An 18,620-nucleotide genomic window follows, 5' to 3' on the forward strand; every position below is an offset into this window, starting at 1 on the left:
TTCCATGGGCCAGTCAGGGTCAGAGAGATCCACGGGTAAGGTGTCCCCAATAACTCATGGGCCAGCTTCTTAATGGAGACCATGATGAAGTTAGTAGGCTCTGTGTCCCTTTAATGCCAAGAGTCCTATCTGCTGCTCTCCCAGACTCTTCTCACCCCCGTCATGCAGCTCATGACTCAGTACTCTGGGTGGACTGAGAGAGAAATGGGCCTCTTTGGCAGCACCCCAGCTGTGGGCTCACTCACTCACTTACTCTCACTTTTCCCCAGAGGAGAAATCCCAAGCTGAGAAGATCTCTCTTCTGAGCTGTGCCGCCTTGGGGGAGGGGTGATGAGGGTAAAGTCAAACTGTTCCTCTTCGATGCATCTAAACTCAATACTTTTTTGCTCCAATGGTGTGCTGAACTTCTCCATCGGAATCCTGGAATTCCACAGACTCTCTTGTCCATGGGTGATTGTCTAAGATAGTGTTTTCCAGGGGGTTCCAGACTGCAGCTGGGAAGGGCTGGAGCTGATTCGTGGGCCACTGCAGGGTCCAAGCTGGGATCTAGGTTTGTATGCCTATTACCCAATGCATGGGTGGGAAAGATTCCTCCCAGGTCACTTGGTGTAGGGTGCTGGATCCCAAAGCTTCCACAAAGGCATTTTTGTCTGTGGATGGATGCCAAATTGTGAGTGTTGGGGGTGGGACACACAAATGAGGGACATCTTATTCAGCGATGTTGCTGACATCACTTCTGAAGTTGGTTGACTTTAGTGAGGATAACTGGATGGCTGGGAAGAAATGAATGTTCAGTAGTCTCTTCTCAGTGGTCAAATTTCTGCTCCCTTTGCTTTGTCCTCTTTCCCTAGGTGCAATTCCTTTCAGTTCTGAAGGCCAGAAGTTCAAGATCAAGGTGTTGGCAGGTTTGGTTTCTCCTGATGGCTATAAGGGAAGGATCTGTTCCAGGCCTCTCTCCTTGGCTTGCGGATGGCCACCCTTTCGCTTCCTCTTCACATAGTCCTCCCTCTGTGTACTTGAAATTTCATGTATTCTTAAAATTTGTCCATAGCTAGCTGACAAACAGTGGTATTTCACATCCTGGCATTAGTTTCATGACATTAATTCCTTTAGCTATTGGAATCAGAGTGAACAAAAATAGATCATAGCCAGCTGACAAGGCTTTCACAAGTGCAGTAAAGGTTTGAATTCAAAGACCAGGATGCTTAAGAATAAAGTTGGCTCCTTTGTGCACATGCTGGAGGTCTCCAGGGATCTCTTCTAAGCCTTTGATGACTCAAGCAGCCATATTCATGGTCCTTCCCCTGGGCTACAGCTGCTCAGGTTCCAAACACAAGCGTTACAAAGACTAGCAATAAAATATTGTGAACACTCACCACTTTGCAAGTGATCTTTCTCTCTGTGCTTCACACACACGAGCAGGCCCATTTACTATGGTTTACGTTCTTTTGGTAGCACTTCTTGGATATGGGACTGGCCATGCGGTAACCTGGTTCTCTGATACTCTTCCTCACTGGACTGTGAACAGTTCTTGTCTTCCTCATCAGAGGATCTCTGACACTCAGCACAGATCCTGCTCCTCGATAGGTTCTCATACAAGTTTACTCAATGAACAGGGTAGTAAATTAAGACAAAATTATTCCTCTCTCCATTTCCCTTCTCCCTACACCCCCTGAGAATATAAGCTGAACTAATTAGGGGAAAAGTGTAGTGTGACAAATATAATCTTTTTCTATAAATAAGGATACTAGAAGACAAACATGATCAAAGTTCCTTTCAATAACTGCCACACAATAAAAAGTCAGAAATACAACAATAAAAATATGATTAGATTTTCAAAAAACAGAAGTTTGCATGCATATATATCCACATACTTGATTTGAGAACCTCAGTGCTATTTATTTCTATTATAGCTAGACACAAAATGCCCAAAGATATACAAAACAAACAATACAAATTTTAAACACTCTTACAAAGGTGAAAATATAAAGTAATGAAGACTATGGATTTATGTTTGCAAACAATTTTACTTTGAATCCCATCTGGTGCGAAAACCTAACAGTTTATCAGAATTTGTAATTGATATAACTATATGTTAGAATTACAGTGGGAAAACTGATGAAATCCTAATCATCAATAGCCTATAGCAAATAACTATTATAATTAAAATTAATACGATCTTTAACTATTCTCCTAAGTACTGCTGCTATAATTTTTTATTTATTAAAACTTTTATTTTAGGGGACCAAACTGACCTTAATGCTATTTCAGGAAACAGAATAAACCTTAATTAAATCTTCAATCCCAACAGTTAAAGCTTAGTGCTCTTTAAGTATTTCTGCTAGTCTGAAACTATTTTTGGTTCATTGTCAACTTTTACAATATATTAAGATAATCCATGTGACTTAATGATAGTGCTCATGTTTTTTGTCTTTACACCAAAGCAGTAAGACAAGAAGTTTTTCCTTTTCCAAATCAGATAAAGAGAGAATATCTATCCATTTTAAAATTCAGGGACGAGAACCACTGCAAATAATCCTACCGATAGGAAATTAAGGCTGCTGTGATTTTCCTTCATATTTAAACCATAACGTAAGATCAGCAGTGTTATTGTCTACAAATGAATTTACAGGCATTTGGGCTTAAATCACAGGACATAAATACTGCCATTTCTGTCTATACTTCAATTTTGGTTAATAAGACACTGTTTTCACAATCACTTTTGATAAGTTTGAAGATGAAGTCAGAAAACACTACACAAAGCTGAAACTGGATGACTCTGCTATAAGGAAATAATGCTTGAGGGGTCAAGAGTGGTTTCTGGTATCTGGTTAGTGTTGGAGCACTACGCCCCCAGCCCTGCACAGAGATGTGCAGGCCACACTCCAGCCAGCATGGCACACGTGTGGATGCCTTCAATGCTCCAAAGGGCCTGGTCCGCGACTGCCAAAGGCAAGATGCATGGCTCTGCAATAACTGCCAGGTGCCAGTTAGAGTATATCTTGTTTGCTGCAACATTCTTCTTTGAGGCAAGCTCTTCTAGATGTGTGAAAGAGAAAAATCACGTAAGCTAGCCTGCAAAAGACTTCCTAAAATCATTTCCTAGCATGAACGTGGACCAGGCTTTGCAGTATACATGTACCACTGTTAGCACCATATTTAAGCCTGAATCAAGGTCAAGATAAACTCTCAGATAGCTTTGGGTAGAAATTACAGTAGCGATTTTGAATGGGGTATTTACAGCAGTATTCTTTCTGATCATTAAAATAAGTTGTTTGAAAAACTATTTGATCCCTAGTATATATATCCAAGTATATATGGAAATTGATAAATTACAAAGCTAGGTGAAGAAGCTTTTTGCAGGAGAAATGTAGCAAAAAAGAACTCTCATTTTTGAAATCAAACTATGTCATTATTGGGTTGATGAAGTCAAAGATTTTGATAAAATACACTGAGCCAATATCACAAGGCCAGTTTATCAAATGGCAATGCCCAGTTTTCAGAGCATGGTCAAGTTTATTGTAGATGCTACCCAGTCAACATCCAGCTCCTACATGAACTAGATCAGTCTATTTGTCCCCTGATCATTGCTCCATTTAATAAAAAGGTGAGTAGCTTCTCTCTTCCCCAAATATTTTAATTTATGTAGGCAAACCTCTCTGAAACTTGTACTTACCATTTACATAAAGGAATAGAGAGGAAAAGACCCTAAAACTTGGTTAAAATTTTGAAAGGGTACAATATATTTCAGCAAATGAAAACAGAGTTTAGTTAAGGAATAACTGGACAAAATGAGGTAATTCTCTAATTTAGTTCCCAAGACTTGATAAGGTGAAACAATAATGTGTAAAATAAAGAACTAATGAAAACTTTTCAAATTGCTTTTCTCCTCCCTTTAACATTACTTAACATATAAGAGAAATAAGAAATCTTAGATATAGCTAGCTTATTGAGGGCATAAAAAACTGATTTTTCAAAGGAGAATAATTACCATTATTTATAAAAGAAAATATAACTTTGGAGTTTGAACAACACTGGAATTGAATCTCTTGGTGAGAGCTGGTCTCAGGGCTCAGGCAGAAGCACTAAGATCAGTGCTTACTGCTCAGGCAGAAGTTTATCACTCAACTTGACCAAGATTCTTCAAAAACACTCATCAGTAGTATTTTCATCTGACTCTGTTGAGATTCACATGAAAATAGAAGTAACTTTCCCTTGCAGGCTATAGAAACATTTTAGGGAAACAGTTTAAGGTTTGTACTTAACCTAAAAATTCAGCTGAATACTGCAGATCATTGTTCAGAAAACTTATGTAAAAAGCCATTCTCCTTTTATAAATCTGCTGGTGCTAAATGCACCTAATTGGTAATATACAAGAGGTATAGCATAGCTGTGTTTGCAAGAATGCTAGTTAATATATAAGATCTTTCAGTTCCCTGTCGGTCAGTTCATTCACTTCCATGATTTTCTCTAAGTGTTCCATATATCGGCCATGGTCCTGCAGAAAGTGAGGGACCCTCATGTTTTCAGTTACTGCCAATCCTTTTAAGCGATCCACATCTTCATAAGAGACCTGAAAAATGGAAGATGGGTTTATTTTTAAATGTAACTACCAGTTATATTTTGAAGAGCAACTTTTTCCCTGGGTCTTAAGTGAAATTTTAAGTATGTAGACTATTTTTCAAATTACTTTAATACTTGCAAAATAACAAAAATCAGTCGTTTCCTTTCCTGTGCTGTGTTAAATAAGAATGTATTTATCTGCCCCCTCATACCGTGATCATATTAAAAAAAGATCACAAGTCAATATTTGATTTAACACTCTATGTTGGAACTACTCAGTTTGTCTAGAACTTACACAACTAAACTTAATACATGTGTGTGAGAGACTCTAAACCTAAACAAATCTCCTGACTAAATCTAAATAAAAGAATCAAGAAAATAGATGGATTATAAATATCATATTATTAAGTTAGGAAAATCAGCACAATTACATATTGAATTCCTAGTTCTATTTAATTTGATAAATATAATAATTTGTGTTTTATGTTAAATTCTCTTGCTTTTATTCTGAATAATTGTGGTAAGTATTTTTAAAAATTTCACATCTCTTTGGTTCACTTGTATAAGAGGCCAATCTCACAAGTATTTATATTAAGTTCAGGGGTGAAACTTTTTAAGTTCTATAAATTATCTTTGCAAGTTTAAATTCCAAAACATGGCTGGCTTTAAATACTATTGTCTTCTGATCAACACTCTTCCTGGCAGTAAGAGGGCTTTAAATAAAGAAATCATGTTCATACTATATCTGTATTTTATTGTTTTATTTATTTTTTACTTATTATTATTAAAATTATTTACTTTATTGAGTATTTACACCACTAAGATAATGAAAATAGGTTTCTTGTTGATATTGGTGTGCTTTTGTAATTCTTAAACCATTCTGAGTTTATTATAAGAGACAATGAATAAACATATGATGTTGGAAAACAAGGTTCTCATTTTAAGAGAAGGGGGATACACACATGGAATGGGAAAAGTGTGAAAGAACCTTGTGATGTCTGATTTGAATTAGAATGCCCTTATGATTTAAAACAAATATCTATGATTTGCTCATTGAAAAGGTTTAGAAGCATCAGCACCCCAGCAGCAGTGAGCACACCTAGTGCTCAGATCTTGTTTTCTAAATACAGGCATACCTCAGAGATATTGCAGGCTTGCTTCCAGACCAATGCCATAAAGCAAATATCGCAATAAAGTGAGTCACATGAAATTTTTGGTTTCCCAGTGCATATAAAAGTTATGTTTAGGGGCTGGCCCAGTGGCATAGTGGTTAAGTTCGCACACTCCACTTTGGCGGCCCAGGGTTTGCCGGTTCGGATCCCGGGTGCGGACCTACACACTGCTCACCAAGCCACGCTGTGGCGGCGTCCCATATACAAAATAGAGGAAGATTGGCACAGGTGTTAGCTCAGGGCCAATCTTTCTCACCAAAAAAAAACCAGTTATGTTTATACTATACTGTAGTCTATTAAGTGTGCAATAGCATTATGTCTAAAAAAACAATATACATACTTTAATTAAAAAATGCTTTATTGCTAAAAATTGCTAACCATCATCTGAGCCTTCAGTGAGTTGTAACCTTTTTGTTAGTGGAGGGTCTTATAAAAAATGCAGTATCTGCAAAGTGCAATAAAATGAAGCACAATAAAACAAGATAGGCCTGTATCATTTCCCACTAAAAGGAATCAAGTCTTCCTTGGAGAAATATCTAATCTCAGATTTGGGTAGGAAAAGTGTAAGATGTGCCCAGAACATTTTACTTTGCCAGAAAACGTGGAGACATGTTTAAAAAAACACAGAAGCAGCCATTGAAAGGGTTGAATAAAAAAGAATAAGTCCAGGGGCCGGCCTGGTGGCGCAAGTGGTTAAGTGCGCGCACTCCGCTTCGGCGGCCTGGGGTTCGCAGGTTCAGAACCCGGGCGCGCACCAAGGCACCACTTGGTAAGCCATGCTGTGGCGGTGTCCCATATAAAGTAGAGGAACGTGGGCACGGATGTTAGCTCAGGGCCACTCTTCCTTAAGAAAAAAGGGGAGGCTTGGCATCGGATGTTAGCTCAGGGCTAGTCCTCCACACACACACACACAAAAAAAAGTCCATGATAATACTACAAAAAAGGAGAGTGAAATGTAACAGATTTCAAAGATCTCTATTTTGCTACCATCAGTGTAGTAATTGATTTGGGCAAAGATCATCAATGGATGTTAAAACCACTCCTTGAAAGGTTGTTATGGAACAGAACATTCATAGGTATCAACCCACATATTACTTACTAATACAATGGGGGAAACGTACCTTTACAATGGAGAGACATGGCAGTAACTAACTTACCCAGGTGATCAAACACAGCATCGCCAATAATGGGAGAGAATGACATTATGTGCTTTCTAATGTGATGCAATGGGAAATACACAACTCAAGTAGTATTCTTGGCAAAAGTGTTTAACTTGAATCTAATTATGAGAAAACAATCTGATAATCCAGATTGTAGGAATCCTCAAGAAAACTGTCCTGGACTCTTAAAAATGTCATGAAAAACAAAAAGACTGGTGTGAGGGGGACTATTATAGATTAAAAGAGATTAAAGATTATAACCAAATGCAAGGCATGAATCTTGACTGGATCCTGGGTCACAAAAAAGAACTATCAAGGACATTTTGGGGACAAATCTGGGAAATATGAAGTAGACTGTTTCTTAGATATTACATTGAATCAATGATAAATTTCTTAAGAAAATCATATGGTCATGTCAGAGAATATCCTTATCCTTGGGAGATACATGCTGAAGTATTAAGGATGTAAATGTTATAGCTGCAGCTTACTTCAAAATGCTTTAGAAAAAAGATGTATATAAAAATAAAACTACATAATATATTCCCAAATTTCCTATTCCCTTCCTTACCTCTTATTGTCTACAAAGAAATTTTGCAATTTGGTTCTGCGACAGAACCACATTTCTTCCCTTTTATTATCACATAAAGGAAACTTATTCCAACAGTGAAGTAAAAACAGTTTGAACCTGAGTCATATTTAATCATAAAATCAAGCTGGAGGAAATGTTGACCTGGTATGTTTGGGGACTATGTGCCATTGGTTTCACTCACCTTCCCCAGGGCAGTCAGTAGATGAAAGTCAATGGTCTCTCTGTATCGGAGGATCTGCAGGATGCCATCCAAGTACACCTGGTCTTTACTGAAACACCCTGGAGGAACCAGAATAGTGTTTACTTTCTGATGCTTAAAAAATTACTAAGTAATTAGCTACTAACCCATCCCCTTTACTGTAGGAACCATTCCTGTATAAAACATATTCTAATTTGCCACATTTATTTTTATTTGAGGATCTTCATAACATAAAATGTAAGGTCTTGGGAAGTACCAGAATAATGTGCAGACTAGTAGCTTCCCTGTAAGAATTCCCTCTTTCTAGATCCCCACTCCCCATTATTAAAATAGCATTTTTTCCTAATTATAAACAAACAGTAGTAATTTAAGACATGACTCTTATGAATAATTATCCCACCATCTGATCATAACCTTAATTTCCACGATGAAATGAAGGCATGTGTCGGGGGGAGGATAGTTGTAGAGAAGTTAAGTCTCAAGGGGGGCCAATGTGGAGGAGGCACAGGATTTCAGAAACTCTTGGTTTTTAAAAAAATAATACCCATTACCCCACTAAAAATAACTATAGGTGATTTTGATACTATTCCTCCCTATGAAAAGAAGAATTAGAACTGGATTTTAAAGAATATGGAGGTTTATAAATAGAAAAAAATCTGAAGAAGATGTGAAAAGTAGGAACAGCTCATGAGATGTCAGCATAAACAAGGGTGTTCTACTTACAAAGAAAACCTTTCTCCCACCATGATGTAACTTGCATAAATTTTTTAAAATTTTGCTCTATTAAATGGACTCAAATGCTACCATATGGAAAGTGATTTATAAAGAAATTATTAACTTTGTTAGATATGCAAATAGCATAGGGATTATGAAAAAAATTGTCCTAATCAGTTAGAGATGCATACTGAAGTATTTATGGGTAAAAGGACATGATGTCTGAAATTGGCTTTAAAATACTACATGAAAACAGGAACTTGGGAGAACAGATGAACCACAGTTAGAAAATGTTGATAATTATTAAGATTGGGTAATGTTTAATGAGCGTTCAGCATATTAACCACTCTTCTTTTGTATACATTTGAAATTTTCAATAATAAAAAGTTTTTCTAAAAACGTATGTGAAGGAAAAAAAAGGACTAATCTAAAAGTGATGTGCCTCCATGAGGTGTCAAGGGTAACATGAAAGCTCTGTGCATCTGGGTGCAGAGCACTAAAATACAGGCAAGCAGATCTAAAAAGGAGACGGGAAATGCCAGACACACCTTTGATCTGAAACTGAGCCGGGAGTGGCTTTGCAGACATGAACAGCAGGGGACATATGTCTTCCTCCTCCCTGTTCCTGTCTTGCCTGGTCCTGGCTCTCAGGCACCACACTTCCATACAACTACACTACACATATAAACGTTAATGTGGGCTGGGCTGCCGACCTAACCATCACACACTGGGGTAAGTATTTCCAAGCTCCAAATAAATAGTTTTAGAAGAAAATTTGTTGATCTATTGAACTAATCTTAAAGTCAAAATGACTTTTAAATAAATATTTCCTAATTCTTATCCTTTTTTCAAAGGCATTTTTGTATTGCCTTATAATCTACTTCTTATTTTGTTAAAGAAAAAAACGCCTCTGTGGGCAATCTCAAGTCTTAAAGCTGCTGACAAAAACTTTTAAACTTTCTTAGAGTAGTGTACTTACTTAGAACCAGAACTGCTTGCTTCTGAAGATCAACATGCACTATGATTGTTCTTCTTGCCTACTTTCTTTAAACTAATAATAATAATAATAATAATAAAAAGTGCTAGAATCCCCATTGAAATTAATAGATTCAGGCAAGGATCACTGATGGATGCTAAAATCATTAGATGAAACTCTGTTGGAAAACAGGACATTCACACAGCATCTATCACCTCACAGATCACTTATTAATTAAAAAGGAGAAAAGGAAAATGTACTTTTACAAAGGAAAGAGCTCACAATCTCCACCTTAAACGAGGATCAAAGTCAGCATCTCTAATGGTGAGACAACCTGTCATTAGGTGGCTCCTGATGTCATCCACTATCACTTATGTAGTATTCTTGTCAAAAAATGTTTATCCTGAATCTAATCATGAGCAAACAAACAAACACATCCAGACTGTAGCCGTTCTCTAAGAACAGCGGCCTGGATTTTTTAAAAAGTCAGTATCATGAAAAACAATAAAGGTGGGGAAGACTGCTCCATATTAAACAATGCTAAAGAGACAAAACCACCAAAAGTAATGCATGAACCCTGACTGGATCTAGATTTTTTTTCTTAAACAGATAAAGGACATTTTTGGGACAGTTGGGGAAATCTAAATATGGTGAGTGTACTAGCTAATATTGCTGAATTAATGATCACTTTCTTAAGTGTAATAATGATATTGTGTTAGGCAGAAGAATGTATTCTTTATTCTAACTTAGGAGTTGCATGCTCAAGTTTTCAGGAATGAAACGTACAACTTACTTTTAAAAAGTCACAGAGAATACTAATAAAAAAGTGAAAAGACAACCCACAGAATGGGAGAAAATATTTGTAAATCATGTATCTGACAAGAGATTTGTATCTAGAATATACAAAGAACTCTTACAACTCAATAATAAAAAGGCAAATGACCCAATTAAAAAATGGGCAAAGTATCTAAATAAACAGTTCTCCAAAGAAAATATACAAATGGTCAATAAGCACATGAAAAGATGCTCAACATCATTAGTCATCAGGGAAATGCAAATCAAAACCACAATGAGTAACCACTTCACACTCACTAGGATGGTTATAATAACTTTAAAAATGAAAATAGCAAGTGTTGGTGAGGGTATTGAGAAATTGGAACCCTCATACACTGTTGGTGGGAATGTAAAATGGTGCAGTCACTTTAGAAAACAGTCTGGCAGTTACTCAAAAGGTTAAACATAGAGTTACCATATGACCCAACAATTCCACTCCTAAGTATTTATGCAAGGAAATTAAAAACATAAAATTGTACACAAATGATCATAGCAAACATTATTCATAATAGCCAAAAAGTGGAAACAACTCAAATGTACACTAACTGGTGAATGGATAAATAAAATGTGTCACACTCATGTAATGGAATACTATTATTCAGCAATAAAAAGAACTGAAATACTGATACATGCTACAATACGGATGAATCTTAAAAACATTATGCTAAGTGAAAGAAGCCAGCCACAAAGGATCACATATTATATGATTCCATTTATATGAAATGTTCAAAATAGGCAAACCTATAAAAGTAGATTCATGGTTACTTAGAGCTGGTGGCAGGGGAGAGAGGGAATACGCAATGACTGCTAAGGGGTAGGGATTTCTTTCTGGGGTGATGAAAATGCTCTCGAATTAGATAGTGGTGATGGCTGCACAATTCCATGAATATTCTAAAAATCACTAACTGTACATTTTTAATGGGTTACTTGTATGTCATGTGAACTATATTTCAATAAAGCTGCTTTTAAAGTCAGAGAGAGGGAGCAAAAATGGCAAAATGTTAACAATTGGTGTATCTAGAGGAAGGGTATATGAATGTTTATTTTATCATTATTTTCCTGTTTCTGTACATTTGAAATTTTTCAAAATGAAATGGGATAAAATAATGCCACCAAAATGTGGTTTGGGAAAACTAGCACTAACCTCTAGTAAGAAAGGTTTAATTTTTCATAGGTGAGTGAAATCTCTGATTGGTGGACTAGGATGTAACCAAAATCAATAGACAACTACCCAATAAGTCAGAAAACCTATAGTGAAGGGACACTCACCTGGTTGGGAAGTATCAGTCCATCCTCTCTTGGCTCGTACACAATAATCCCATCTTGTATTGGGGTCCTTGACAAACTTTCCAATATCTTTAAAGAGTTCGCAAAAAGACATTTGGCTGGCTCGATAAACAGTGTAGTAGAGGAGGGCAGCCCTCCATAAAAAGGGGTCTTTTCTAAACAGAACACTGTGAATACTTGCCAGTCCTTCCTCTGTGGGATTGTTTGGCTTTAGCTCATGTTTTTTACGACCAGTCCAACTATTCCACGGCTGCTGAAGGTTGTTAATACCTCGAAAATAATGTGTGCCTATGGAGAAGTAAAGGCACATGAAAAACAAGAAATGCCATTCTCGTTTTAATTTTTATCCAAAACCAGATTCTATCGACTGTTCTAAAACCAAATTGATGTGTACCTACAAATCAAAACAAAGCAGAAATGACCTGACCCTAAAGCCTTTTGGTTTGAAGGAGTACACTGCTTTCAGAAGGATCAAATGTCTCATTAGAAAAGGTATAACTTTTATAGCAATTTTTTTTTTTTTTTTTTTTTTGTGAGAAAGATCAGCCCTGAGCTAACATCTGCCAATCCTCCTGTTTTTGCTGAGGAAGCCTGGCCCTGGGCTAACATCCGTGCCCATCCTCCTCCACTTTATATGGGACACCAGCCAAAACAGCATGGCTTGACAAGCGGTGCGTCGATGCGCACCCGGGATCTGAACGGGAGAACCACGGGCAACCGCAGCGGAGCGCGCGCACTCAACCACTTGTGCCACAGGGCCAGCCCCAGCAGTTTATTTTTTTAAAGGGAGGAATCACAAACTTGATACTTGAAAAGAATCTCAGAGATCACTTAATTCAATTCCCTCAGTTTAAGGAGGGGGAACTGAAATCCAGAGGAGTTAAATGACTTTCCAAGCTTAATACAGCTAGGCAGTGCCCTAAAAAATCTCATTTGAAATGAGACATTAATATCTTAGCTTTAGTTCAAGTGAAACCTAACAATTTCATTACTTCTTGCCAAATAATACTAAGAAAAAAACATTATAAAAGAATATTTCTTTGAAGTTAATTTCTGATATTACAAATGAACAAATGGAGAAGGGTTGCCCCCACCTATTTCATGCCTCAGCATTCCCTCCAGCCAGTGCTCCCGTGCAGTGGAAACATTGATGGTCAGCGTGGGACACCCATTTACCACTGTCATTGAAGCTCGGGAAAGCAGGTCCTCAGTGAGATGAACTACAATCTAAGGAGCAAGAGGAAAAATACATATATATAAAACGAAATGTAAAGGCAGGAGGAAAAAAAGCTTTCACAGAAAACAATGGACTCATAAATTAATACTTTTTCTTTTGTTTACACCACCCTGACTCTTCCAGAAACCAAGAAGATGAAATGCAGAGCCAATCACTTTTGACCCTTCCAAATTTGGAGACCGTGGGAACTCAGGAACCTTTACTGGATTGAAGGGAAAGTAGACGGCTGTGCTGAGGAAGTCACAGAGGACTGAAGTTGTGCCTCCACTGTGCTCTCAAATATAGTCTCCTGGCTAAAAGATGCAAAGGAAGATACATGAGCCAGAGTTCTGCTCACTGCTGGGCTACAGCTTATTTGGAGACTGAATACTAGGAACTGGCTACTAATAAGAGAGGCCACTAGGGGCAAATCTCTTCACTAATAATTTTCATAAAACAATTCACATAATCCCACAAACTATACAGAAATAGTAGTAAGAAAAGAAGAAAAACAGAAAGTGAACACAACAATTCTATGCAACAGAAACTTAGACTTATAGTATTCAATGAGAAATCTGGGTGACAAATTTAATAAGTAAAATAGGGTTGGGAAAACAAAACCTGCAGGAAAAACCACAGGGCACTGACTGAGAGTTAAAATGCCAACAGTCAACTCCTCGTGTCCACTCACGATGCATACCTCACCCATGCAGCCTTCTTTCATCATGTACTTCCTAACATGACTCCAGATTCGAGTTTTAGATAGCAGGCTACCACCAGTGGCCTGTTCAAATTTTTCATAACTTCCATATTTCTGTAGAGTCAGTTCCATAATATTGATGGACTGTAAAAGAAACAGAGATAATGAAAGTAAATAGCCTCCTATTACTTTGAGATGAGTAATAAGCCAGTTATATTCTTATTTATCATGACCTGTGTTGACTGATTTCCAAATTAAACTGCAACTGAGGTACCACATCTTTCTAATCCTAAACAGCTTTCACTCATTTTCACAAATACCTGTGTACTTACAAATATTCTCTTTCCCTGAATTGGTTTCTCCTTAACACACTAAAGGATAAAAGGGCTCAAGTAGTGCAAATATTGTCAACATCTGACAGGCTGGGAGCTAAGGCAGAGGAGCTCCTTCGCTTCTTTGGTGGTTCAGCAGATCTCAAGAGTGGAAGGTATGTCTCCAGACTAGTCACTAGATTATAATGACCATACGGATAAAGAGAAAAACACCCCCAATTTTTAAGAACACACAAAAGAATCAACTATTCTTCTGTGACGATCCTATAAAATCTGATATTTTTCTGGGCTACTATTTGGCAGAAAATAGTCTCAACATTACTTTCATTCAGGGCAGGGTACTATCTACTTTTCACTCATCATAAATTTCTGCATAAATATGCAGAAAGGAAGACTAAAAAAAACTGGTAACAAATCAAAGATCATCAGTATCTATGGGAAAGCCACAAGAAAGGAAAACATAAGGAATAAAAATGCTCTTCAAAGGTCTTTTGGAGAAGCAGCTAGAAAATGCAAATATGTCTTATATGAATTGTGAAAGAAGCTAGAAAATTCAGATACATGTTATATGAAGTCTACAGTTTCTGGACTGTTGTCAGGCTAATACAGAGATTAAAAGTACAAGCTAGGGTCAGGCCGGTGGTGCAAGCAGTTAAGTGCGTGCGCTTCGCTGCGGCGGCCCGGGGTTCGCCAGTTCGGATCTCGGGCGCGCACCGATGCACCGCTTGTCAAGCCATGCTGTGGAGGCGTCCCATATAAAGTGGAGGAAGATGGGCATGGATGTTAGCCCAGGGCCAGTCTTCCTCAGCAAAAAAAAAGGAGGATTGGCAGATGTTAGCTCAGGGCTGATCTTCCTCACACACACAGAAAAAAAGGTACAAGCTATAGGGGTCGGCCCGATGGTGTAGTGGTTAAGCTCATGTGCTCCACTTCGGCGGCCCAGGGTTTGCAGGTTTGGACCCCTGGTGCAGACCTATGCACCACTCATCAAGCCGTGCTGTGGCAGGCATCCCACATATAAAACAGAGGAAGATGGGCACAGATGTTAGCCCAGGGTCAATCTTCCTCAGCAAAAAGAGGAAGATTGGCAACAGATGTTAGCTCAGGGCTACTCTTCCTCACACACAAAAAGGTACAAGCTGTAGAGTCAGACTACCTGAGTTGATGTCCTGGATCTGTCACCTTCTGGTTGTGTGACCATGGGCAAGTCACTGAACTTGTTACTAAGCCTCCTCATTTGTAAATGGAAAGAATAATAATAATGTCTACTTCATGGTTTTGTCAATAAAATTTAGTCAACCTTTGTAAAGCACAGTGTCTGTCTGAGACAGACATAATAAGTAGTCAATACATGTCAGTTATCACATCATTGTCATCATCATCAGTTAGTTATCATTCTTTATAAACCTCACCATTGTAGATAACATACCCAACACAAAAACTACAGAAAAGCTTACACACTGCAAGTTATAACTCAACATATATAACCCCACTGGAAAAATACATATTATTAATAAACTAGGCATGTATCATAAAGTTAGTATAACAAGAAATAGCTTCAATAGGCTTTGCCTGGCTTCTGTTCCCAAAACTGTTACTGAAAGCCTTGCTATTCAGTGTGGTCAAAGGCCAGCAGCATTGGCATGCGTGGGAGCTTGTTTCAGATGCAGAATTTTGCCCCATGCCTATTGAATCAGAATCTGCATTTTAACAAGATCCCCAGGTGATTCATGTGCGCGGTAAAAATCGAGACGGCTCTCAGAGAATGGGAATATAGCACATATACACCAGAAGCTAATTTACTTATATGACAACTAGGATAATTAAAAGAATAAATTAGCACATCATTAAAAACCCACTTAGCAGATTAGCAAAGATGTTTTGCATACGCCAGTCTAATGCTCACTAGTCACCAATATATCAAACAGATTACTATAGCTTTGTGGTATTGAAGATTGAATCAGGGAGTGTGATAGCTTTGTTCTTTTTTCTCAGGATTGCTTTGGCTATTGAGAGTCTTTTGTTGTTCCATACAAATTTTAAGATTCTTTGTTCTATTTCCATGAAAAATAGCATTGGGATTTTGATAGGGATTGCACTGAATCTGCAGATGACTTTAGGAAGTATGGATATTTTAACTATGTTAATTCTTCCAATCCATGAGCACGGAATATCTTTCTATTTCTTTGTGTCTTTTTCAATTTCTTTCTACAATGTTTTATAGTTTTCAGTGTACAGGTCTTTCACCTCTTTGGTTAAGTTTATTCCTAGGTTATTTTATTCTTTTTGTTGTGATTGTAAATGGGATTGTATTCTTGATTTCTCTTTCTGCTATTTTGTTGTTTGTGTACAGAAATACAATTGATTTTTGTATGTTGATTTTGTACCCTACAACTTTACTGTATTCGTTTATTATTTCTAACAGTTTTGAATGTAAGACCTGAAACCATGAAACTCCTAGAAGAAAACACAGGCAGTACACTCTTTGATGTCTGTCTTAGCAGTATCTTTTTGAATAACATGTTTCCCCAGGAAAGAGAAACAAAAGAAAAAATAAACAAATGGGACTACATCAAACTAAAAAGCTTCTGCACAGCAAAGGAAACCATCAACAAAACGAAAAATCAACCTAACAATTGGGAGAAGATATTTGCAAATCATCTATCTCATAAGGGGTTAATATAAAAAATGTACAAAGAACTCATACAACTCAACAACAAAAACAAACAACTCAATTAAAAAATGGGTAGAGGATCTGAACAGACATTTTTCCAAAGATGGCCAACAGGCACATGAAAAGATGTTCAACATCACTAATTATTAGGGAAATACAAATCAAAACTACAAAGAGATATCTATTACCTCATGCCTGTCAGAATGGCCATTATTAAAAAGACAAGAAATACGTGTTGCAGAGGATGTGGAGAAAAGGGAACCCTTGTACACTGCTGGTGGGAATGTAAACTGGTGCAGCCACTATGGAAAACAGTATGGAGATTCCTCAAAAAATTAAGAATAGAACTACCATATGATCCACCCATTCCACTTCTGGGTATTTATCCAAAGAATGTGAAAACACTAATTTGAAAAGATATATGCACCCCTATCTTCATTGCAGCATTACTCACAATAGCCAAGACTTGGAAACAACCTAAGAGCCGATCAACAGACGAATGGATAAAGAAGATGTGGTATATATATACAATGGAATACAACTCAGCCATAAAAAAGATGAAATCTTGCCATTTGTGACAACATAAATGGACCTTGAGGGCATTATGCTAAGTGAAATAAGTCAGATGGGAAAACACCAAATACCATATGATTTCACTCACATGTGCAAGATAAAAACAACAATAAGGACAAATACAGAGAATAGATTGGTGGTTACCAGAGGGGAAGGAAGGTTATTTAAAGAATTTTTTTACTATAACTTGTGCTTATAGGTTTTTAAAAGTATGTACTTAATTTCAGATAAAATTAACTTTTCTAGTGTATGCTTACGCAGTAGGAAAATATGGTTATCTGGTTACTATTTATTTTAGCAGATATTAAACAGTCTAGGGAATTAAGAAAAACTTAAATACATGTGTTCTTAGTATCACCAATAAATAATACTAATAGAAGGCTATTAAGTATTCATAGTCATAACAAGCATTCATATTCAGAATAGGAAACAAGATTTAATTGGAAATTCATACTGAAAAAGTACCCTATAAATATAATATAAAGAAAACTAACCTTGGTAGTTTAACAACATTTAGGTAACCTTTATACTTACGAATTATTAGATTCATCAAAGACTGAATAAAAATAGTGGAGTATTTTTGTGGGGGAGAGGGAATGTAATTTTTCCATCAAAATGATATATAATAGCACATTCCTTCACTTCATCTTGACTTACATGGCACCACCATGGTGGCAACACCACATGGGAGCTACATCGATGTTTCCAGAAGCTTAATATTCTGTCATGTTCAATCATTCCTCTTTGAAGTGCCTATCCTGTTGTCATCTCTATTGATTTTCTTCATCAGTTTTTCAACTGGTCCAACTGAGACAGATTTGTCAGTGATCGCACAGATCTCCAGTATCTTTCACTGACCTCAAGGAATAACTTTCCAATCTATCTGCGTTATAACAGCCCCCAGCATGGCGACAGAGACAGTGGTTGGATGGGTGAATAAATTCCAGCTTTAAAAGAGAAATTAGGAATGTTGAGAGGTTACTTCTCAGTGAATATTTTTGTGTTACAACAACTTCTGCTTCCTTATGCAACCTCTTAACTGCAGGCCACAAAAATTTTGAGTATGATCTCGATTTTGGAAAAAGGAAAAGGCAATAAGCAATTTAATAAGGCACAAAGAAGCCTGGAAGGACATACCCAAAGGCTGATGTGCATGTTTGGGAAGGGGTGATGGGTTGCATTGAGGTCTACTCATAGAGTAAGAAGCCACTTCCCTCATCCATGTGGAAATCTAGCCCTGATTTATCCATAGACATCAAATATATTCTCTGCTTGCAACTCTAAGAATAGCAAATATAAACAGTAAGCAAGGAGACATTACATAGTTTCATTAATCAGTTTTAAAACTCTTGGAACCAAAACATCTTAATATGCACACAGCTATCCTTATTGTCCAGGTTCCAGTCCCCTAGTCTGCATGAATCTGACTTTGCACCTTTCCTTGGTGTCCATCTTTATTACACAGCCAACTCCTCCTCACCATGTTAGAAAATGGTATAATAGAAGCTACTATTGAATTCCATAAAAACAGTATCAGGTGGGATAATATTTCTTTCTAAAAATGGGTTGAAATAGGCCACCAAACACATTTTTGCCTTTTTTAAAATATTGGGCCAAAAACCATATATTTT

At 37.2% G+C, this 18,620-nt stretch overlaps 2 protein-coding genes across 8 annotated transcripts in view; one reads left to right on the plus strand and one right to left on the minus strand.

Annotated features, from left to right (window-relative positions):
- The window catches only part of ANLN (anillin, actin binding protein), a 124,704-nt gene that overhangs the window by 10,311 nt on the left and 95,773 nt on the right, over window positions 1–18,620 (plus strand). The window lies entirely within an intron of this gene.
- The window catches only part of MATCAP2 (microtubule associated tyrosine carboxypeptidase 2), a 56,518-nt gene continuing 39,667 nt past the window's right edge, over window positions 1,770–18,620 (minus strand). For 6 of the 7 annotated variants that reach the window (XM_058528276.1, XM_058528267.1, XM_058528240.1 and 3 more), the window contains 5 exons: window positions 13,411–13,554; window positions 12,589–12,721; window positions 11,477–11,782; window positions 7,666–7,763; window positions 1,770–4,573 (listed from right to left, as the gene is read on the minus strand). In XM_058528276.1, coding sequence (XP_058384259.1) covers window positions 4,412–4,573; window positions 7,666–7,763; window positions 11,477–11,782; window positions 12,589–12,721; window positions 13,411–13,554 — 843 coding nt within the window. In that variant the 3' untranslated portion in view covers window positions 1,770–4,411. The remainder of the gene's footprint in view (window positions 4,574–7,665; window positions 7,764–11,476; window positions 11,783–12,588; window positions 12,722–13,410; window positions 13,555–18,620) is intronic. The other variant, XM_058528249.1, reaches the window with a different exon arrangement.

Source organism: Diceros bicornis, chromosome 3 (assembly GCF_020826845.1).
Source record: "Diceros bicornis minor isolate mBicDic1 chromosome 3, mDicBic1.mat.cur, whole genome shotgun sequence".
Taxonomy (NCBI): domain Eukaryota; kingdom Metazoa; phylum Chordata; class Mammalia; order Perissodactyla; family Rhinocerotidae; genus Diceros; species Diceros bicornis.